General features: G+C 34.4%; 3 protein-coding genes and 1 long non-coding RNA gene across 4 annotated transcripts; 2 read left to right on the forward strand and 2 right to left on the reverse strand.

Moving 5' to 3' along the window:
- Window positions 1–265: 265 nt before the first annotated feature.
- On the forward strand, window positions 266–4,610 carry LOC106794647 (uncharacterized). The gene is made up of 4 exons (XR_005886400.1): window positions 266–588; window positions 682–3,566; window positions 4,065–4,300; window positions 4,402–4,610. It is a non-coding gene; the product is annotated as an uncharacterized lncRNA (long non-coding RNA).
- An 891-nt stretch (window positions 4,611–5,501) lies between these two features.
- Window positions 5,502–9,136, forward strand: HSF-17 (heat stress transcription factor 17). Its single transcript, XM_003534235.5, has 3 exons — window positions 5,502–5,993; window positions 7,214–8,479; window positions 8,783–9,136. The coding sequence occupies exons 1-2, from the start codon at window positions 5,757–5,759 to the stop codon at window positions 8,447–8,449; spliced, it is 1,473 nt and encodes a 490-aa protein (XP_003534283.1). The 5' UTR covers window positions 5,502–5,756; the 3' UTR covers window positions 8,450–8,479; window positions 8,783–9,136.
- A 5,305-nt stretch (window positions 9,137–14,441) lies between these two features.
- Window positions 14,442–17,662, reverse strand: LOC100795957 (protein SAMBA). The gene is made up of 3 exons (XM_003534236.4): window positions 17,226–17,662; window positions 16,300–16,410; window positions 14,442–14,702 (listed from the first exon to the last, which is right to left on the reverse strand). Exons 1-3 carry the CDS (start codon window positions 17,386–17,388, stop codon window positions 14,641–14,643), a joined length of 336 nt encoding a protein of 111 aa, XP_003534284.1. The 5' UTR covers window positions 17,389–17,662; the 3' UTR covers window positions 14,442–14,640.
- Window positions 17,663–19,593: 1,931 nt separating this feature from the next.
- Window positions 19,594–24,796, reverse strand: LOC100796477 (syntaxin-22). Its single transcript, XM_003534237.4, has 7 exons — window positions 24,340–24,796; window positions 24,107–24,200; window positions 23,696–23,835; window positions 21,440–21,514; window positions 20,685–20,842; window positions 20,466–20,566; window positions 19,594–19,946 (listed from the first exon to the last, which is right to left on the reverse strand). The coding sequence occupies exons 1-7, from the start codon at window positions 24,525–24,527 to the stop codon at window positions 19,881–19,883; spliced, it is 822 nt and encodes a 273-aa protein (XP_003534285.1). The 5' UTR covers window positions 24,528–24,796; the 3' UTR covers window positions 19,594–19,880.
- Window positions 24,797–24,849: the final 53 nt, after the last annotated feature.

The raw sequence follows: 24,849 nt of genomic DNA on the forward strand, positions 1-24,849 counted from the left end.
TCTAAAATTAAAACTTTCACTCATTATAAAAATAAAAGACTCACATCTATTTTTTTTTTCGGAGCATCTTAAAAGCTTGTTAAATGTTAATATCCTCTTAATATAATTCAGCAAAAGTAAATCCTCTTAATATAAACTGCCGTAGGTTTAAACCAGAGATATTCGTTGCAAAAAATTCAAACAGAACAAGGTGTAATAAAACTGCAGCAGTAACCTGGCGGGGCTCTCTTGTTCCATTAAAATAATAATGCATAGCTGTATTAATATTTAATGATAAAATTTAATTTTAAAAATGGTGAAAACTATAGTTTTAAATGACAGTAAAGGATAGCACTTCAATCTTAGGAAACAAAACATGTTTTTTTGTTTGTTTTAAGGAAACCCTTTTTTTTTTGTTCAACTCGCCGTCGTGGGTCTTCGTTTTTCTATCTTTTTTAAATGCTTGGTTACGCACCCTCTTCATTGCTTTGTGTTGGTTTAGTTATTCGAATTGGGTATTGATGGGTGTATCTTCATGTCGTTAATATGCTTTCTTGGATGTGTTTTGCTCCGTCACCAAGTGCACTTCCAACGCCAATGCTTGTTCAGGTTCTATTCCTCTACTTCTTCTGCATTGATGTTGGAAGACAACGTGTTTGATGAAAGTTCAAAATCTCATTACACCAATTTTGTGATTAATAGGCCTGCACCCCATGTTCCCGCAACAAGGAGGGAGTTGTTTCCTTTAGTGTCTAGGGTGTTCAAATCACTGAGTTGGAGTGTTGCAAGAGAAGGTTTGAGAGTTGGGTTGAGAGTCATGGGTTTTCTCATTCAATCAATTGCTTTAGGATCATCATTCACGCGTTTGCTTTGGCGGGGATGCGTTTGGAAGTGTGGGCTTTGCTTAGAGATATTGTTGGCTTCTGTAATGAGGCTAAATATGATACATTGAATTGTTTTCAGCTTTGCTGGATTCACCCCAGCATGTGGAAAGATCCGATGTTGTGTTTGATGTGCTCATAAGAGTGTTTGCATCCAACTCTATGCTGGAAAATGCTCTTGATGCGTTTGTGAATGCTAAGCATGTTGGGCTTGAGCCTGATAATAGGACTTGCAATTCTTGCTGAAATGCTTGGTTGAGGCGAATAGAGTGGAGTTTGTGAGATGGGTTTTCAGGGAATTGAAGGACCGCAGCCCGTTGCCAAATATCTACACCTATACAATCATGATGAATTTTTGTTGTAGTGATGTTGGGTGTGATGCAGGTATTAGACAGGCTGCTGTGATTCTGGGGAAAATATATCGGAGTGGGGAAAAGCCAACTGTTGTCATATATAGTACTTATATTCATGGACTTTGTAAAGTTGGTAATGTTGAGGCTGCTCTGATGTTAATTCGCAACTTGCACTATAATAACCAGCCTCTCAATACCCATTCTTTTAATGATGTAATTTATGGATTTTGTAAAAGAGGTGAAGTGTTTGAGGCTTTGCAAGTTTTGGAAGAAATGAAGAGCTCTGGGATATTGCCAGATGTTTATAGCGACAGCATCTTAATTAATGCCTTCTGCAGGAAAGGGGATGTAATGAAATGTCTTGATTGATGGAGGAAATGGAACACTCCCAGATAAAACCATCCATTGTTAGCTACACCTCCCTCATCCATGGTCTGTGCAAGAAGAATCTGTTACAATGAGATGAGATGAGTAATATTTGGACAGTCAATTTCTTAAGTCAATAAAATGAGATGAGTAATACTACACATGATTATTTTATGCATATGAAAATTCACATATATAGCCACAACATTAGATTTTTGTTTATGGAAAAATAGTGTGCATAACATTTTCAAAACAGAGCAGGTGCTACCAGTTTAAAAATGCACTTGAATCCTACTCATCCTTCACCTTTATTGAATGAAGTTTTCAAGAATAATTACATGTGTGACTCATTTAGCATTCATGTGTGACTTTTCATTTAGTGTAAAAGTTTCCCTGGTAAACAAATTTTTTTGTCCCTTGCTGGTTCCTGTGCTTGTTTAAATTTTTGTGAATTACCAAATATCTTTACCTGTTGCAATTCTAAGTGGACCCACTTTATATCATCAAATTGAAATATTCAGTAGATGGTGGCTGTGATGGAATGATGAAATGTTTTTTTTTGTTATGGAGTTATAGAACTAGGAGATATAAGGTTGGTTTAGTAGTGAAGGGAGAAGGAAGGGGGGACAGGTCACGGGTTCGAATCCCCCCGCTAATAAAAACTAACAATACTAATAACTAATATTTAGCGATAAAAAAAATGGAGTTATAGAATTGATAGTAATGAGGGCGAGCCCTGGTGCAGCGGTAAAGTTGTGTCTTGGTGACTTGTTGGTCATGGGTTCGAATCCGGAAACGGCCTCTTTGCATATGCAAGGGTAAGGCTGCGTACAACATCCCTCCCCCATACCTTCGCATAGCGAAGAGCCTCTGAACAATGGGGTACGAAGTTTTTTTATAGAATTGATAGTAATGATGATTTTAGTATTGAAAGTATTAAAAATATTAGTTATATTAATCTATTATTATAATCGTCAGCATTTTTAGATTGAATATTAAGGTGAATGTGAAATAAATCAAATAATTTTATAAAGTCAAGGTGATGGATAATTATTAATTAGGGATACTCTAAAAAAAAGAAGTTAAGGTTCAGGTTGAAATGACTTCTGGGTTGTATGCTTTTGATTTCTTAAACTCTTGCACTATTGGAGAAAAGCTAGCCCATTTTGCAGTGTTTTTCTTGTTTTGCCTTGTGTACTTAATATAAAGAAGCACTTCTTCACACTCTTGCTGCATTCCGATTGTGGTCCCATACTCCCATGTGTGTTGATTCGGTGATTGTTACAAGAAACAAATCATACTTCCTTGAAAGGAGCAACAAAGTTTGCATTTTCTTTGTACCTCGAAGCCTCAACTTTTGCCGAGCAACTTTAGAACATGGTTCTTAATAGATTGATACTTTGGTTGCAGTGCTAGATACGGTTGACTTGATGTAAACCTATATGGAACACTTAACACAACTTACACAAGCATGATTGCAGCCATTATCTGCATCTGGGTTCTTAGCCTGGTGCTTGAGGAGAAGGCTGTGCCTTGATGTCCATAAAATATTCTTGAAGACGTCTTCAGCATTTAAAGAGTGGTTATTCAAGTAATAATTATATTATTCTATTAGAAAGCAAGCTTCATCTCTCACATTGGGAGATCATCTTTCAGCATGCATCACCATGGCCTTGGGACCAGAATACTCGGTATCTTTTTTGTCTAAAGCCGTACCTAATGCTTAATAGTCACTGCAACGTAATGCTGCTACACTATGAAAATCTGTTCATTGGTGTATTTCAAAAGTTAGTGACCAAATGATTTTGGCTTTTGTCTGCTTAAAGATGATACTGATAATACAACAGGAAAGAGGATGATAAACACTAGACAAAAAAAGCTGGAGATTTCATTCTCTACTTAAAGATGTCATTGGGCTAATTGGGTCTCATTTTCCTGCTTGCATTGATTTCATCCCAAGGACAAGAATGCAAGAGCTATTTCTCTGGTTAGATTCTATAACAAACTTCACTTTCTTCATTTTGTTAAGAAAAAATGATATCCTATGGACCAGCCTGCCAGATAACTTGCTTCTTTTTTCCCCCTCTATAGCATTATGTATGACCAGCAAAATGCCACTACCCTCAACGTACACCTACATCCTCTTATTTAAGCTAAGACGTTATCCTTCCAACCTCTCTAACTAATTAATTGTTCTAACTATGTATTAATGCTCCACTGTAACTAACTGTTGATAGTTGGGAATCGCTAGCACTTTGTGTTGTAGTTTCTTGGTCGTTTCATTGTCTTGATGTGAGTCTAGTCTGTTGCTAGTTACTATTGCTTAGGATGTTCAAAAGGCATGTATTTTGACACGTCTTTCTATTCTATTATCCTTTTTGTTTTTAACCAATCTATTCTATTCTTATCCTTTTTCTTGATGTTTGGCTGTAATTATTTAACCAAAAAAATGCCCCCAGTTTTCTGATTTTTGTCCTTATTATAGGACTGTCAAAAATCGTCTCAACTAAAGGAAGATCAAAAGCGAAGGGAACATGAAAAGATCGAAGAAATGCTCAGTACGAAAGAAATTCATCGTGATTCCAAGCTGTGCCCTTAATGTGACATGGCAATTTCTCGAACTGAAGGTTGTAACAAAATGAAATGTGGTAATTGTGAACAATACTTCTGTTACCGCTGCAACAAAGTAATTGATGCATCAGAACCATAAGTACATTTCAGGTATTTGGCTTTTGTAAAAGTTCTTTTGCATGATTTGCGTCTGTTCCAGAATATGATTACTTTTATTCTGAATTCTGCTAAATGTATTGCCAACATCACAGGTGCAGATGGATTTCGGGGAAAGAACTAAGGTTGATGTGGTCGGGGGAAGGAGATTATTTGCTGAATCTGATGTCATTGTTCTACAAAATTACTATTTATAAATGTTTTTTCCTTTTCTTCCTGTTGGCACTAAAAATAATTAGCCCAAGGAGTTGGTCTATTGGCATCGGCTAGCGGCTGATTTAGCCGATAACTAATAATCACCCAATTTTTGTCAAACTCATTTTATTTTGAAATTTCCATTTAAAACAAAAAATTAACAACATCCCAAATAAACCCTTAATAAATACAAAAAATGATTAAGAATATATTATTTGAGTATTTAAAATTATTCTTAAAAGAAATAGTAAATGCATTTAGTTTAAGAAAATCAATACTTCGTTTATTTAGTATTCATTTAGTTTCAACTTTTAAAACTGTTCATGTTTTCACCCCCTTTTTTTATTCCACAATATCTTTTATAAATTTGAAGTCTCACTAATTATTATTTTCATATACTCTTATTAAAATAAGTAGATTTCATCTTTTTGAAAAAAAAATCACTTACAACTTATTGAAAAGACCTCAATAAATAACAATCACGTTAAATCTTAATATTAAATAAGGGTGTTTTAGACTAAATAATATTTTACATTTACTAAATACTCCTTAATTAGTAATATATATTTTTTATTCATAGTAATCAAATATCCGTAGTTTGTATATATTATTTTTTTTTACCAAATATATATTAATCTTAAACACCAATCAGTTTCTGACGAAAATTTAATTTTATGTATAAGATCCTTTTTTCCTTATTGCACTGTCTTGTTATGAGAGATTTGTTTGATGTTTTATTTCCTCATGATTATTAATAAAATTGTTTTTCTTAGGGTGTTTTAGCCCCTAAGGCATTAAAAAAAAAGAAAAGAAATCAAATATAATTTTTTTATTAAATAAATCGTATCTTACACTTCTCCGCCAACATTTTATACTTAAGTACTTTAATTAATAATATTAAATTTATGAACATTCTGTTTACTTTTTTAAAAATTATTCTTGAAATTATTGAGACCCCATTGTTATAATCTCTTCCTACTTATAATTAATAATATATCTCTTTCTAGTTTACGTGACAACAGTCCATTATTTTATTTGTGTAGGATGAAAAATTTCCAAAGGTGTATGTTTTTGGGAGGATGCTAAATAGGTAATTCGAGCAAGGCGCAACCCCAAAGAGGGTGACCACAACCTTGATTCAATCCATTCCCCTTTCTTCTCCAACAAATTAGGGTTTCCCTTTTCCCAACATTGCCACGCATTCCCTAATTACTCTTTCTTTCTTTTCTTTTCCACTTAAATTTAATTTCTTGATATGGAAGGCGGCGGGTCCACTCCGGCGGCGCCGATTCCGAACGCGAACGCGCCGCCGCCGTTTCTGAGCAAGACCTACGACATGGTGGAGGACCCTTCCACCGACGCGATCGTGTCGTGGAGCGCAACGAACAACAGCTTCATCGTGTGGGACCCACCCGAGTTCGCCAGAGACCTTTTGCCCAAATACTTCAAACACAACAACTTCTCCAGCTTCGTTAGACAGTTAAACACTTACGTATGTTTTTTTCTTTTCTTTTCTTTTTCTTCACTCCACTATGTTAACGATAGGTGTTTGATTTTGATGATGTTGTTATGTGTGTAAGTGTAAGTATGATTCAAAAACATAATCTTTCTAACTATTTGTTGTTGGTATGATATATGGAGGAGTCTTATGGTGGGATGAGATTCGTGGATTTGTTTCTGTGTATGAAAATAGTGGCAGCTTGTGAATTTTGAGTTTCGATATATTGTCATCATCCTACGTTGTGTCTCAGTAACTAGGTGAATCAGTTGTTTGATTACTAGTTTATTGATGCATTGTATATATCAGATTTCATGTGTTGTGTGACCTGTGAAGTATATACCTAACAAATTGTTGTGAAGAGGATTTGGGGGTCTACAAGAAGATTCTCACGGTCAAGATGTTATGATATCGTACGCTGGTTTGCTGTTATTTTTTTATACAATTACGTGCCCTTTGTTGTGAGAGAGCGCGTTTGTGTTCTGCATAGACACTTCCTATAATGAGTGTTATACATGTTTTTTCAATTTTTATAGGAAGACTGATAAAGATGAGATAAGGATTAGGGTTCGTAAACAATGAGGCAGCACTGCTTGATAATTGATTGCATTTAGGAAGATTGTCTAAACTTTGCAACTCTGTTGTGATATTGATCAATTGTCATGGTGGTAGTAGGGCTGTGTCTTTTGGATAGTATGGGGCTGTTGTATTCCTGGTTTCCTACGAAGCACAAATGTGTGCTTCAGACTGTCCCCAGCCTAATTGGTGGATATGGGATTTTTTTTTTAAGTAACTAGTTTGCCTGAGTAAATAAGCTGTACACTCCATGGTTGTTAAACCGGTATATATCCTTTGTGGGATTGGTAAAACATCTGCATCCTAGATTGTCCCCTCATTGAATCTTGGTTGAGAGTTGAGACTGAGTGCTTAACATTACAGCTTTCATTGCGAGGTTGGTTCCAGTTGCTCTTGTGGAGCAAATCCACTTGACCATGACCGGAGTTAGATTTTTTTCCGTAGCCAGACCTTGTTGCGCCCTTCTGCTATATTGTTGCACATTCCTTATCATCTCCTACCTACTTTTTAGTTTATTATCTATGCATACTTTAGTGTTTCTGTGTTTTATATAACAACTCAAGCTGTGTGCCTTTTCATATGCCCTGTCTTTTTTTTCTCTTCCTTTCTAACATCGTCAATTCATTATCATTATACAGGGTTTCAGGAAGGTTGATCCAGATCGCTGGGAATTTGCAAATGAGGGTTTTTTGAGGGGTCAAAAGCACTTGCTTAGGAGTATAACAAGACGAAAACCTGCCCATGGCCAAAACCATCAACAGCCTCAGCAACCACATGGACAGAGTTCATCGGTAGGGGCATGTGTAGAAGTTGGGAAGTTTGGGCTTGAGGAAGAGGTTGAGAGGCTTAAAAGAGATAAGAATGTGCTCATGCAAGAGCTTGTGAGGTTGAGGCAGCAGCAACAGACCACTGATAACCAGATGCAAACAATGGTTCAGCGCCTTCAGGGAATGGAGCAACGACAGCAGCAAATGATGTCATTCCTTGCAAAAGCTGTCCAGAGCCCTGGCTTCTTTGCTCAGTTTGTACAACAGCAAAATGACAGCAATAGGCGCATAACTGAAGTCAACAAAAAGCGTCGGCTTAAACAGGAAGGTATGGCTGAAACAGAGCATGCTGCTGCTCCAGATGGACAAATTATTAAATATCAACCTATGATGAATGAAGCAGCAAAAGAAATGCTTAGGCAGGTCATGAAATGGGATACTTCTCGTGTAGAATCTTTAAATAAAAATTCTGATAACTACATGATTGGTGATGCTTCATCATCTTCCAGTGGAATGGACAGTAGCAGCTCTTCAGGCTGGACTTCTGGAGTAACTCTTAAAGAGGTCTCTCCAGCTTCGGTGCAGTCTTCACATATTCAAGCTGCAACTGGGACTCAAGGGCATGTCCCCTCAATCGTTAAACCTGAAATTTTATCAGTATCACAAGCAGTAGCTTCTGAAAAAGTTATGAATGATGGAGCACATGATCCACCTTCTATCCCTGTTTCTCGAGCAGATGTAATGATCCCTGATCTTCCTTCAATAACAGAGATGGTTGCAGGAAATATTCTTGATATTCCTGAAGAAAATTATATGGCAACTGAGACAGATGAGGGATATATGGATCCTTCATTGGGGGCTGGGGGGTCATTTCCCATTGATTTTGAAGGTATTTCACCCGATGCAGACATTGATGATTTGTTAGCCAATCCTATTTGGGATGAAATTTTGCAAACTTCAGTTCCAGAGGATATTGATACCAATGTGGCCGAAGTATCCAAAGGGAATGAGGTCCAGCCAACGGAAAATGGATGGAACAATACTCGACATATGGATCACCTTACTGAGCAGATGGGTCTTCTTTCTTCCAATGCAAAAAGACCATGATATTCATATTAATCTTTCTTATTGTCCTAGGTAATCCCTGACCCAAACAATACACGACTGATATATAATTACACTCCCACTTGATCACTGAAAAAGACAATGCTTTTCATTTGGTCTTCAATGGCTTTAGTTTGTTGTGCGTACGAAGAGCAATCCAACTTTCTCATGTGCATTTACATTGATTTTTCTTGACTTTATTTTGAAAACAAGTTGTGAACTTGTGGTCTTGTGATGGCATCCTCGGGAAGTGTTTGTGATTACATGATCAGTTCTTCCAATGTTATGGGCAATCTGTCAAGTTGAGTTATATGTGAATTAGATTTCTGTTTTCAGGTTTCCTTGGTGAGGGGGGAAATGGGAAAAGGAGAACATGTTGGACAGTGTTGGTAACGATTGCTCAAGGCGTCTGAAAAATGCACATTAGAAGATTTGCTTTCTGAACAAGGGCGGCAACAATGGACTGCAGTGATACGATGTAAAGCTGCAGAGGCCTTTTTGTTTCTTGGTCAATTTTATTTTATCCTTTCCGAGGTTATGTTTCAACTTATGGTAAAATAGAAGGAAATGAAATTGACTGATATTAGGCACCATTGTTGGAATTGTTTATAACAGAATGGAATTTATTCCATTTCTTTTTATCCAATTCTCTTACCCCCTTTATGATAGAACTATTTTATTGTTTGTCAACCAATCTCCTTATCATTCTGTTTTCTTGAATAATGAAATGAAAAATTCTTATACGCAATAAAATATTCAAACAGTAGTATAGTAATTTGGTTCCATTCTTTTTCATTTTATTCAATCCATAAAATATTCAAATGAGGGGAAGGATGAAATTAGCAATGTATTGAGATGCTTTAACTAATTAAGGAAAAAAGTGTGTAAACACTAAGATATTTTCATGAGATATTTAATGTTAGAGGCAAATATGATTTTAAATATACGTAGACAAAAATAATAAAGGATTTATTTGTAAGGTTAAATAAGATATAAATGATGATAATAAAGGAAAACTATAAAAGACTATTTAGAAAAAGGAGTTAATTATGTATAAAAAAAATGAGTTAATTGTTTAAAAGGAATCGTAAATGTTTATTTTTTAAACATTTTTTAAATATATTTCTCACACTTTTTTCCTATTAGAATCTTTCAGACTTTCTCTTTTCTAATTCAGTTTCCATTACGATTACGCAAGATTCTTTTCAAGAAAGAGATCTAGTGTATGAAGAATTCTATGCACATTTTTCACAAGGACTAGGTGGACTGTTAAGATTGATTACAGTAAGAAAAGTTGTCCAATTCCATATAGAGTTTAATCGGTTTATACAGTAAAAGTTTTTTATATTATCTCCTAATCCAAAATTATTATTGGTATTCCTTGAGTAAATAATTTAGGCATCGACGGTGATGTATAAAGAAGTTTTATATCGTGATTTACAAATTAACATATGATAAGTTTTTTTATTTTCACCGAAATAATTTTTTATTGGCTAATAATATAATTTTTTTACACTAATGCATAACTATTAATAAATTTTCATCCAATAAAAAGTTATTGTTGGTATAAATAAGGTAAATATTATAAACTTTATCATACCATTTATTTGTGATTGGATGAAAGTAACAAAAAATGTGTAATCAATGTATTGTTAAGAGAAATTCATCCACTGCTTAATGAAAAATATTTTTTTAAAATAATAAATAATTCTTAATTTTTGTTATTGGAAGAAATTTTCAAATTCATGACCTCGATCTTCTTCTCACCTTCAACCATCAAGTCAACTTTTAAATAAGATGATGCAGAGTGAATTTTTATTAAATGCTTGTATATTTTTTTTACATTAATAGCATATATAAATTAAATTTATGATGTAATAAAAAAAATAGAGTAGTTTAACTCTTATATTATTTATCCAGGCTATCAAATGAGTTCTAGTATTATAATTGAGACAATATATATAGAATAATCGTTTATCCTTACTAGAACAATTTCACTTTAATTTTATGTGTTTAATGATATTTTTAATTTAAGCTATGTTACATATACACTTTTTTTTATCATTTTTACAAAAAAAAAAAACATGTAATTACTAAAAACTCACAAGAGAAATATGTCAGCATATACTATTTTAAATACATTCTTTGATAAAAATTTATTAAATATCACAATTTTATAACTCTCACTTTTTTATTTCAATCTTGATTTTACAATTTTTAATAAATCTTAACCCATCGTGTATTATGAACTGAGTGAAAATTTAATTACCTACATAAAAAATTAATGTACAACTTATGTTTTTTTTTCTTCAAAATGTGTTAAAGTTGAGTGAAAACTCATGGTTTTGCCTTAATGTAAGGATTGTGATCCGAAAAATCTGATTAATGGATCCTGACTTGTTATATCATTTCGGGTTGTGTCACTGCTTTGGATGCTTAACACTTGATTATAGGCATCTCCATTCTCCACCATGGCACCATCATTTCCTTTTAATTAAATGTCTCTAACCTATACAAATGCTATTGTTAGGTGTAGATGATTACCAGATTCATCCTCACTATAACAAACACCGCAGGGTTGTAGATGAGCATGTTTAACGACAACCATGAAATTTGAGATTTTACGTACCTAAATATGGATATTAACTGAATTCAAGTATATTGTTAAAAAAAAAAAGGATAATAAATAAAACAACAATTACCACAACCATGAAGCGTTAAGCTCTGATATCACCACAAAAACCTCACCTATCCATCCATTTCGGATTGATCACTAAACACTTGTCATCACTCTTATAAGCCAAAGTTCATAATCAAGCACGTGGCATTCTGCAACACAATTACTACAAAGCATAGTAAGAATTAAGTCCATTGTATCACCCACACATTGCCGGTTAGGAAGAAGATGCTCTGCCATGGAAACTTGTTATAGGGGTAGTTATCATTCTAGTAACGGTTATTGTAGTGGGGGTGCGGTTATTGTAGTGGTTATTATAGTGGTTATTGTGGTGGTTATTATAGCGGTTATTGTAGTGGGAATATAGACATGTAATTGTGTATAAAAGCTCTAAGAATCAATGAATAAGGCAGAAAGAGAAGAATTTAGAAAATTAGTTTGTAAGGAGGTCTTGGTCCTCGAAACCAAGTAGTGTAGTTTTCTTCCCCTCCCCTCTGCTCCTAACAATTGGTCTGACCTGCCACTCTTCAATGGCGGACACCGAACTTTCCATCGCCTGTGTGGATCGTCTCGAGGCCGTCATGGCTAAACTCGCTGCAATTCAAACTTCCATTGCTGCAGACCAAACTTCCATTACTTCCAAACTTGATGTCATTATTCGGATATTGAATACCATGGTACCTAAACAACCCTCTCCATCTTCTGCCTCTGCGAAGTCACCACCCATGCCGCCTTTGCTTCCCAAGACAATCAACCCAACTTCTTCCTCTGCTAAGCCACCGCCAACAGCAGAAACCACGCCGCCTCCACCAACAGCAGAAACCACGTTGCCTCCCCTTCCCATGGCAACTTCCCACCTTCCCGTTAACAAGCACCACACACTCTCCTTCGAATCCCTCCTGGTCGCCAGTCATCGGTCCCACACAAAGTCCTCTAGTCGTGGCATCCTTCCCTCTGACATCCACTTCTCCCTTTCTGTTGTGTGTGCTGCCACAGTCAAGGACACAAATCTCAACCACCCCTTCCTCCTCCTCATCTTCGTCATTCTCGTCGCTGCCAAAGGGCTCTGTCTCCACAATCATCTTCAGGCACTAATTCTTACACCCATTTTCATTTGGGATCCAGGTTCTGTTTTCTACACCCAACACCTTGAGGACAAGGTGTTTTTGATGGGCTAGGGAATGTTAGGAAGAAGATGCCCTGCCATGGAAACCTGTCATAGGGGTAGTTATCATTCTAGTAGCGGTTATTGTAGTGGGGGTGTGGTTATTGTAGTGGTTATTATAGCGGTTATTGTGGTGGTTATTATAGCGGTTATTGTATTGGTTATTGTAGCGGTTATCGTAGTGGGAATATAGACATGCAATTGTGTATAAAAGCTCTAAGAATCAATGAATAAGGCAGAAAGAGAAGAATTTAGAAAATTAGTTTGTAAGGAGGTCTTGGTCCTCGAAACCAGGTAGTGTAGTTTTCTTCCCCTCCCCTCTGCTCCTAACATTGCCTTATAGCGCAACTCACAAATCCCAAATATTCTCCACTGCAACTTATGATGCCGTCGCCGTCGCGTCGAACACTTCCTCTACGCCGTTAACCAACGTCATCGTTATCTCTGGCGGCGCACGCGCTTCACCTCCACTTCGCACGCCGAGTTCCACTCCTTCGCCTTCCGCGAGTTGCATTGCGCCAGAAACTCCATACACGACGCCATTCGCGGGTTCAACGCGTTGAACTCGATTTTCACTCTCGACAAGAACTTCAACATTTTCCTGACGCAAAATTCACAAAGAGAAACCGATCAAAACTTTCACTTCTCTTTCTTTCACACCTTCTTCATCGGTGTGATTTTACCATCTCTAATTAATAATTACTGTGATTAATATTAATATGAGAATTCTTTATAGTTAATTTATGTTTTTTTAATTTGTAGAGTACAATAGGGTTTAAATATATATATATATATATATATATATATATATATATATATATATATATATATATATATATATCTTTGTTTTAAGTTTTTATGCAGTAATTAAATTAATCTAAATATACATTGAATGTAAAGTTAAGAGAGTAAAATTATGTCATTAATTATATTTCTTTTTTTATTACTTAGTCTTCAAAAATATTTTCTTATAAAAATAAATAATTACCAAACTTACACTAAGTTTTATAATGTGTATGTCTAGATTAATTGTACATAAAGAGTAAGAGAATTTACTATTTTTTATATTTTTATTATAAATTATATCTAAATAAATAAAATCTTTCTAAGTTTATTATTAACTTGCGATGAAAAATATTGGGACGGATTACATGTTTTCATGGAGACGAAAGATTATCACGAGATTGAGAGGAAAGATAAATTTTGTCACAAAACAAGGGACGAAAAACAAACTCTATCCAAAAATTGAAACAGGAATTATTATTCCATCTCTGAATTGTCATGGAGTACAAATTCTGTTCGGAACTAATAAATGGTTTTAAAAATAAAAAAATATCACATAATTTTGTCCCAAATTTCATCCTAATTATTTTTGGGATGGAAATTTTCTTCATCACAAATTTTCGTCCTATTTTTTTTTGTTTGAATGAACGAATGTTACTTTAAGTAAATTGGTCTCCCAATATAATCGATTTCCGGATCAAATAGTAACATTCGTTCACAAATTTTTGTTTTGTTTGTGTAGCAATGTTAATAATGTTAATCTTTTCTCTTCTTTCAACCCAATATCTTGCCTTATACATTAAAATTAGATTTTAGACTTATGTAATGCACAAATTTGGCTAAATTATAAATTTTTAAATGTGTACTTAGTATCATTTGTATTTAATATTATTTAAAATATATGTAAATAAATAAATTTATTATTTTTAAAAATATTTAGTATCATAATAAATATAATTAAATTAAAGTTGATTAAAAAAAATTAATTACATTTTTAATTGAACATAATTATCTTCAAAAAATATTAAGTCTATTGTAAAGTTCAAGTTTCGATTTGATGAGTCATGAGTCAAAGTTGTTGAAATGAAGATGATATAATTGAATTAGATGAGCCGTTATTGTAAAGTTAAAATTTTGATCTAACGACTCTCAAAGTTTTAAGTGAAGTTTACTTTTATACATATGATGTAATAGCTCTTTAGGTATAACGATGTAATTTAATCCCTCTGTATAGATAGATAGTTTTACGAACAATCAACGGCAATTAATCATTGATCCCTCGAAATAAGAGCAATAATACCACATAAATGTTAAAAACACCAGCTTCTCGACCCAGTTAGAAAGACTAGCAGAAAATGTGACTAACAATCTTGCATAGAAAGAACCTTCATTTGCAATCTTCATGCCCTTACAGAACTACATGTCATGTCACCTGAAGATGTAGAGTAACAACTAACAGCTGTGTTTTCTACCACGGGGGAAAGAAATTGGCATAGCAGTTCTTATCTGCAGATCACAACCATAATCACTTTATAATAGAGGCACAGTGTTACAAGGTGAGTGTTCCAACTATTTTGGTGGAGTCAAATTCCAATTCTTAGAAATTTCTGTTGGCCTATAGAGATGACCACCTGCAGCAGAATGTTCAGCAGAAACAAAGCCTAAGTGTCTCAAGACTCCAACAAAAATGTGAAAAAGGGATGCATTCGCTTCCTATCTAATATAGGAAAAGGAAACTGGTGCTCAACCAGACAAACCATGACGTGAGGACCATAAAAATAACCGCACTTCACTGCATATCATTCTACTTATGTCAAAGAAATCAGCAAATAGAAAAAAGGCAGGGCATAGTGAAAATGAAATGTTATTGTAAACATGCAAACCAATTATTTTTCTAGAGATAAACATAAACTAATATAATATAATATAATTCGAAACACCAATTGATAACATAAACTAATAAAATATAATTCAAAACACAGAAATCACATAATACAGCAATACAATTGTTGTTCTAGAGATAAAAGTCTCTTGAGAGTTGAGAGAATACTCTCTGTCCACAAACTACAAATAACAATACCCTTTTCTTAATTACACACCCTACTATCAACTATACCCTAACACATAACTGCCATCAGTTATTTTCTATGAATAACTGCATCAAGGGAGCTTCAAATTCTAATACAGAACAAATACTGGTCAACTATGGCAGGACAAGCTATTTTCTATCACATATGCTAATAATACTTTACTTTCCTAAGTCCTAACTTCTATCCATAACTGCTCGTTATTATTACACTTATATCTATTCTAGGGGTTATAAGGCTGACTTGATAGTGAAAGGAGAAGAGAGGAGGGAGAGGTCGTGTGTTTGAATATCTCCCACTAACAAAAACTAACAACTAACATTGACCGATAAAAAAAATTACACTTATATCTAATAATACATGACTAGTGAGTACTCATGAGTCATGACAGTTCTTATCAGCTTCCCATCAAAAGTTTTTATCACATTTTTATCACACTTATATCTAATAATACACAGATTTTTTTTTTATTGGTGTAAAGAACAAAACAGATGAGTTTTAAGTAAATATCACAGCACATGTAGACAATCATCTATAATCCATTGCAGCTTGACCAAACCAGATTTCAACCATGTACCAAGAATTCATTACTAGACCATATAATAAATATATTAGTTGGTAAAGCCAAAGGCACTCAGTTGAGTTCTGTTTGTTCACACATTAATCAAAAGTGAAGGAATAGGTTACAGCATATAAACATATGCTAAAAATCAGGAGGGTTGTGAAAAATCATTGAGTTGACGATTATAAGTGATTTAGGATTTAGAGAATATACATTTTCTTCATATCATGCCTAGGGCAAGCCTAGGCACAACAGTAAGGTTGCTACCTTGTGACTTAGAAGTCACAGGTTCAAATCATGGAAACAACCTCTCCGCCTAAGGCTGCACACATACATCCTCCCTAACCTCACTAAGTGGGGAACCTTGAGCACTGGGCTTCCATTATGATTTATGATGCCAAATGCATAACTAGCATGGATATCATGGGAAAGAAAAACACAGCAATACTGATATTTAACACCATGAAATAAAGGATATGAGCATCAAGATCAACTGAATTAGGTAGCCTCAATTAACTAAATGCAAGGATCAACTAAGATATCACAACAAAATCATTAAGTGATTGATATACAAACCACCTCGATGTGATACTAGGTGGATCCGCGAACGAGGCCCTTCAAACTTCCAGTTATCTTCAACCAAGGATTTAACTTCCTTGTCGAGTGCAGCCATGAGATCTGATTTTAAAACTGAAAAATAGGAAAGCAGAATGTCACAATCCAAGCCTCATGTGTAAGTTCAGGAAGAACAGAGAACAGAATACATTATATTTTGGATCCAAAATTACATAGAAAGATGCTGCATTCTTCTTAAACCAAAGATTTGCCTTTCCCCTTCATTGTTTTCAAAATCAAGGCATGGTGAATTCAACATAGAAAACCAGACCAGAAATCCCTCTCTGATATGAATCCTAACCAGAATACAATTTAAGGCTACTTTTAGTCCAAACCCAAGAAACCCAAAGGAAAACATGAAAAAAAACAAAAAACAAATAATCTATATTGAACGATAAAATCAGGGTAAAATATGTTTTCAATCCCTATATTTTTGGTGAAACTTGATTTTAGTCCCCAAACTTCAACTTCGATCAATTTGGTCCTTGAACTTTACAAAAGCAGTGGTTTTCATCCTTCTTCCATCTTCATGGTGATAAGTGTCTAAGGAAAGGGATAAAAACCACCACTGCTAAGTTAAAGTAAAGTTAAAGTACGGGGAAAACATATTTTACCCTAAAATCAATCAGCTGTGAACCATAACTGAGAGTAACTCAGGAATCTCAATAACTGCAATGCTAGATAAGTACAAAGGAAGTAACCCGAGATTAGGAAGACTGAAAAATAATAAAATAAAAATTAAAGATTAAAAAAAAATTATCAGAAAGAGACCCTTAGATGAATTTCACCCTAATAACTAATAGGATATCATATTCATGCCAATTGTGAAATGACCGCAAAGTTTCAATTTTGAATGAAAATAACAACAAAGTAAATTGAATGAAGCCCACCTATCATGGCCTCGTCTTTCCGTTCTTGCGATGAGATGGGATCACAAGGGAGATGGAAATCGTCAATGGAAACAGTGGCGTTGCTGCTGCCGCCGCCACCACCACCACCGCCTACAACCGCCGTCGTCGATAGCGAAGAGTGAGCCGGCGATGAACTATTCATCGTTCCTCCAAAATTGGTTTTTTTCTGAATAGGAATATGAATAAGAGCCAATTCGTGTTTTTTCAGCTTACGTCGGGATTCGGAAATCTGAAGAATCAAGCTTTGAGTGTGTTGCGTAACACGACACAAACTTCTCAGGTGTTTGTTTGATTTGATGATCGAGCCAACTTTGAAATTTGAATCAGTAGATTCAGCACTAAGCAGTTCATCGCTCACAAAAAGTCAAAAAGAAAAAAGAAAAAAAAAGGAAATTTAATCAGCATATTTTCATTTTGTTCCACATCCAAACAATGCTTTAAGCAAAAAATAAAAACATTAAAATTTTAAAGAGTAGTTATTTTTGAAATGAAAATATTTTTTTATGATCATGAATAATTTCCACTAAAAGCAGTGAATCCTTATTTATTTCATATAGTCAACTAAAATTCAAAATTTTGAATTATTTGATTAATAAACATAAATGTTATCATTGTCTATTATTGGTAATTAAAATATTTATTTTAAGAATAATAAATTAATAAAAATATTTTTATTTAATATTTTAAAAATAATAAATTCTTTAAAATTAAATTAAAATAAACTCACACTCACTAATTTTAAAATTAATATTTTAAATACATTTCTAATAAATTATAAAATAAAAAAACAATTTTCTTAAATAGTAAATCACTCTCTCCCTCCCTCCCTATCGTGTTACTCATGATTCTTGAGGGAGCTTGTTACATCTTTAAGTGAAGTTGATTTATTAGGTTATTGAAGTTGAATGATTCTACCATCTAAAATTAAATATATAAAAATATATCTAAATTTAATTTTATACTTAAAATTAATTTTATAATATGAAATCAAACACGTATTAAGTAGGGGTAGGTTTTTATATATCTGATTTTATTTTATTAATTAAGAACTGAGAAAGATGTGTATTATAGTTAAAAGTAAGATAAAAAATTGAATATCCTAAGTATATGATCCTTTGAATTTTTCTTTTATTCTTTGGTATAAATGAGTGTGTACAAGTGATTATGTCTCTGTACAATTTTTTTATCCAAGTACAAATGGATTATGTTATTCAATGTTAAACTACTTTTCTTCCATGTCAAGGATAAAAAATAAATATTAAAAACCTAATACTTTTCTTGCAGTCACATTCGAGAGTTTGATTTGTATAAAGTAGTTTTGATTTAAAACAACATCGTTTTGAAAACACAACTTTCAAAACGACATCATTTTAAAGGGACAACACCAAAAAAGACGACAGAGAAGTCAAATTCAATTAAACCGTCTTTCTTCCCATAAGTACTAAGGACATCATCTCCTATATATACCTGTGTTTTGCATGGCTTCTCCACTTTTTTAAATTTGACTTGCTCTTCAGTTTTCAATGTTATATATAAAATTATCCTTTGCTCTTATCATTTTAATACATAATAAAATAAAATCTGATAAAAAAATACTTCTGTCACACTCTTAATTAATTACCCAATCTTCCTGTTTACTTCTTATATTGTTTTTTCAATTTATTTTATTTATTATTGTTGTTGTTGAATCACAAAATCGAACTATACATATCCACGTATATACCTTACAAATCTCAAACTGTCATGCTTATGTTCGGTCAACTTGCATTAGATACCCCTATGGACATGACTTTTGAATCTCAGAGGGAAATGGTGACGAGAAGTGGCGAGTGATTGGTTTCTGAAAATGGGTAGTTGGAGGAATTACAGCAGCTCCAGCTAAAAGGGTTCACAGGAGAGATGTTTTTTTTTTCCGGCCAGGAGAGATGAATTGAAGGGACTGGTTTGTAATATTTTTGCCTTAGACATAATTGCAGGCCCTGTTTTTTGTAATTTTGTTTTCAAAATCTTCCTAATCTTAGTTACATGAATTTACATGGAGTATGGCAGTATGCATCGCCAATAATGTGTTTGGTTTACAGTTGAAAAGCCCCTAAACGGTCATTGAATCAAAAGCTACAAATTCCTACTTCTCACAAAAACGTACATCAAAATGTGTCTGTTCAATCTAATATTAAACCAAACACACACTGAGTAGTTGGGAATATTGTAGAACGATTCCAAAGTTTCAAATTTAGGGGAAGAACCCCACAAATCCGAGGAGGAAAGAAAGAAAAAAAAAAAAATCCTGGATCGGGGTATTATAAAGAAGGGTCGGTCATGCTAATTTTGAAGTTGCATATACAGGTAAAGAACAATTTAATATATATCTTTTATTAAGGAACCAAAAAGATAACTTACACAACAGGCAGGTTGTGATACATCCTTAAAGCCCCAAGTAGAACATATACCCACAACGAAATAACGAGACACTAATGTTAATATTCCCACGCCATGTACTGAAACCTGATGAGACAAATTCCAGTCATATGTGAGATCTGGTAAATCACCACTCTGTAGTCATCAGCGAGGGAGATCTTATCTGCAGCTTAGTATATAGAGCATTTGATTCATAATAGAATCGAGAGTTTTTGACTAAGCAGCAAGAACAATGATGACGATTAGAAGCACGATCCCAAATATCACCAAAAGCAAGCATGTCTGCATATATAAAAACAAACAAGAACATTTGAGATTAACAGAGAAAAATACATGAAGCTTTAAAAGGAAAAAAGAAATGGATGGGATAAAAGAACAAGATGATATATTATCCATCAACCATAATTAGAAAATTGAACTGAAAGTGATTGATATATTATCCATCATCCCCCACCACCTCACACCCCTGCCCCCCAAAACAAATCCCTCTCAACAGAAAGTAAAAATGGTATCCTCTATGCAAACAGAAAACCATCTAAGAGGCAACCAAAGTCCAAAAATATTGACTTGAACTATGTAAGATTGTCATTCCTATAAATATAATATATTGTTGTACTCAGTACTCTGTAGCCTTACATAAGTTCAATTTGATATGTCGTGAAGGGTGAAGGCTTTGATTCATTTCACCCATAGAATCTATATCCCTTCAAGAAATTATACGTCTAAATTTATGTGATGGGAGTAAAAGGGGAGGCCCTAAAACCAACAATCCAATAATAAATAAGAGAACTTATATATTACCAAAGATGAATTTGATCTTTGTGTCTTTGAAGCTTTGGCAAGTTGAGATTTTGCTTGCACAGTTGCTGCATGGGAATGCTCAATATTGGACCCAATATCATCTACAAAATGGAAATATTTTACATCAAATAAAAAAAAACAAGTCTAGACATTTAAAAATAGAGTTAGAACTAGAATGTGTGTAATTAGCAAAAGCATGAAGGGAAAACACTAAGTTACCAATCATTGCTCCTTGCTCATGGACAAGCACAGCAAGATCTTTGAAAATCTCATTTACTTCACCAATTTGCGACTGAATTTCTTGAATACCTTGATCTCTTTCGTCAATGATAGCCTCATTGAAGGCAATCTCATTATCTAAGAATAATACTTCCTGTCTGTGGCATCAATAATGCAAGAGATTAGGAAATAAAATAATGCAAATGGTCAAATTTGATAAGTAGTCTTCTATATCTGGTATTACAAATGCATGTACAGTTTTTTTTTTCAAATTTAATGTGGCAGAATCCTTCCATTGATCATATCACCAATTCCAATTCCTTTGCGGCTTTGCCCCACTTGAAAAAAACAGGAGAAATAAGACAACACTTTTTAGTATCAAATATCAATGCCATTACAGATGACAAAAGCAATTTGGCTGAATTTGAGATGCAACCTTCAGATAAATACATTGATGTTGAAGTTTTTCATCAAAATTAATGATGAGTGGATTCTGCCAGTTATTGTTAATTAAGAATGTGCTTTTGGTATCAATTATATTCTAGCCTCATAAACTTTCAAATGTTTAACTCTAATATTTGAACTAAAATTACATACAAAATATTGTTTTGTCGTATCTGACATTATATTATAAATGATAATGTGATATGTGAAGTAGAGCTCTTATTTTATTTAAGAAAAAAAAAAGCACAACAATCTCATGAAAATAAATCTGCAAATCCCTCATTCACTGTCAATAAGATATAAGAAATCACCTTCTGGATTCAACAAGAAGGGCACGCTGTTCTGGAGTCTTATCAGAACTAATGTCTACTTCACTGGCTGTATAGCTGCAAGCCAGAAGATATTGTAAGAATTGTATGCATAAGCAAGATAAATTAGAAACAAAAACACTCAGGAGCCAGAAGTACAATTGCTCACCAAAAGAAACATAGTATTCATTGTTAAGAATTAGTTCAAAAGTTGCTTCTACATAAGTTGTTGAGAATTGAAATTCCATATTGACTAGAGATATGGCAAATATAATACTTATAAAGTTTTTGAAATTCTCACCATACAAATTGGTTTGAGATTCATTAGGCCTTAAGCCCAAACTCTAAGATAGTATCGGATCCTAAGTTTGTTATTGAGTGATAGAAACCTTAGTAAGGAAGTGGGCCTTGATGAGAATGTTAATAGGCCCAAGGTTTGGAGAGTGTATACGAGGAAGAAGGGAAAAGGGAAAAAGAATGATGAGGTGGCAGAGGATACATCAAAATAGTACTATATAAGTAGTAGTATTGAGCAGTAGTGGGGAGGAAAGAATTCTGTTATTTGGTAGGGTCACTGAATCAGTGATTTGGGATCTGGTAGTACACTATCAGATTATTATCTTTTATTCCTTCAGCTGTTGAGATCGTAATTGTCCTACCATAATACAATTCCACTATTTCATCCATTTCTTCCCACTGTTTTTATCTGTTATTTACTGTTTCATTCATCTTTCTCATACTTAATTTCACCAATTGGTCCGATTACAATCTCAACAGCTGAAGGAATAAAAGATAATAATCTGATAGTGTACTACCAGATCCCAAATCACTGATTCAGTGACCCTACCAAATAACAGAATTCTTTCTCCCCACTACTGCTCAATACTACTACTTATATAGTACTATTTTGATGTATCCTCTGCCACCTCATCATTCTTTTTCCCTTTTCCCTTCTTCCTCGTATACACTCTCCAAACCTTGGGCCTATTAACATTCTCATCAAGGCCCACTTCCTTACTAAGGTTTCTATCATTGAGTCACCCATATTTTTCTTCATTTTATTCCTAGGTGTGATGTGAGGAGTGTTGTTATTGGACTACCCATATTAGTCCACACTCTAGATGTCTAGTCTTGGGAATGAGGATGTGTTGAGATCATACATTGACTAGAGATATCACAAATGTGATCCTTATAAGGCTTGGGCAGTCCTCGTCTTATAAACTGGTTTTGTAAGGATGACCTAGGCCTTGAGCCCAAATTCTAAGATGGTATAAAAGTTTATCCAAACGGTTGTTATTGGGCCTATCAAGCCACCCATTATTGGACCGTTATCAAACCACAAGCAAATGTTCAGTCCTGCAAACTTCAAGCTCAAGATGTCCAATCCTCAGGATGAGGAAGTGTATTGGAGATTGCAGATTGATTAGTAATATGGCCAAAATAGTGTATATTTATCCCATGAACTAACTTTCGGGATCGAGTTAGACCCAAACTCAAATTTTAAGATGGTAGATTTTATCCTAGTGGTTGTTGTTAGGTTTGTCGGATCACTCATTATCGAACCACTGCCATATGTCTAGTCCTGCAAACTTGAGACTTTAGATGTCAAGTCCTCGGCATGAGGGGGTGTTGGAGATTTTACGTTGATTAATGATATGGCCAAAATAGTGTATAAAAGGGGGCAATCCTGTGGCTAGCTATTGAATTAGCACAAACCCAAATTTTAAGATGGTGAGTTTGCATATTGTCTAGAGACATGGACAATCTTCACCTCACAAGTTGTTTTCTGAAATTGAGTTAGGCACCAAGCACAAATTTTAAGACAGTATCCAAATTTACCCTAGTCCTTATAAGACTAATTTCAAGATTAAGTTAGGTCCTTAGTCCAAATTCTAAGATGGTTGGCTTATCTCTACTCAACCTGGAATCTCAACATAAGTCACACACACAAGGAGTATCTTACCTCTTCCACTGTTAGACTTAGAGTCCTACTTGGAAAACATTTATGTTTGACTGTGTCTTTTTTCAGTCTAATGTACAATTCCCCTTATAAAGAAGGGAAAATAATATGCAATAACGGAAAAAAAGAAAATAGGATATTCCTATCACAATATCAGCGCAATAAAGGCTGATTCTCTAATTTACAAAATATTTACAGCTTAATCTAAATTCTAATCAATAAGAATATTTGGTGCAATAAAATCAAATCAACAATATTTATTGACAGATACTAACACTCCAATAACAGTTTATTATCACCTGGATGGAAGAGCTCCTTGTGGAACAAAAGGAGTGTAAGCTGTTTCCCTCTCAGCTGAAAGACGCTGAGCCTTCTGAAATTCTTTCAACACCGCCTGAAAATCTTTTGCAAGCTTCGCATCTGCTATCTTCTTACTTGTCTGCAAATACAACCAAGACATTGAAGGTCACTTTTTCTTTCCTCAAGGGAAAAAAAAATCACGCCACTAATAATTCAGTACATAAACTACAACAAACATTCATTCAAATCGAATCCAAAACCACTTAAAGTCTCCATAAAAAATGCCAGCTCAGCAACAAAATTAGGTAGTTTACAAAGAAGCTCGTGCATTACAGAAACCGATCAAAACAAAACAAGTCTAGGAATAAGAAGGCTTTGCATGTCCAATTGATTAAAGTAGAACGCATTACATTAACTTCAACATTGTGATCAATCTCACTAGCTTGCTTAAGCTTAGCCGAAGTATCCTTCACCAATTGTCCAATGTGCAGTCTCGTCTTGTGCCTGCAAATTGCGAACAAAAACTCGATTCAATCGTCGAATCCTTATCTTAAATAGAAGCAACACGAAATCCGATCAATCCAAACCACAAAATCGAAGCAAATCATATATATATAAGAGAGTGTGATGATGATGATCTCACAGCTTATCACGGAGCTCGGGGGTGTCCTTGGGGGTTCCTAGGGTGTTGACGAGTCTCTGGAACGTGGAGACAGCGGTGTTGATCTGAAAGATGCCGGAAGCCACCGCCTGCGTGGGGTCTTGTTTGCCGTTGATGAGGTTGCGTCGGGCAGCGAAGGACCGGCCGGCCTCGATGTCCTGAAAGCTCATTTTTCTATTATTAAATAATTAATTAACTGTGCGTAACCCTAACTAACTTTTTTTTTTTCTCTCACGAGGACGAGATTCTGGAGTTGAGAAAGAGAAGGAAGGTTTGATTCGATGATGTTAATGCGATTTAGAGGCTCCGATGCACGAACTCGCCGGGAACTAAGGAGATAGAAGAAGGTAATGCGATTTAGAGAGAGAATGGAAGCGTGGAATGAATGAATGTTTGTTTGGTGACGATGATTGATGAGGCAGTGGGAAAAGTTTCTTCGGTTTGTGTGTATATATATATATATATATATATGGGATCTAAATGTAAATTCTT

The sequence above is a fragment of the Glycine max genome, chromosome 9 (assembly GCF_000004515.6).
Source record: "Glycine max cultivar Williams 82 chromosome 9, Glycine_max_v4.0, whole genome shotgun sequence".
Taxonomy (NCBI): domain Eukaryota; kingdom Viridiplantae; phylum Streptophyta; class Magnoliopsida; order Fabales; family Fabaceae; genus Glycine; species Glycine max.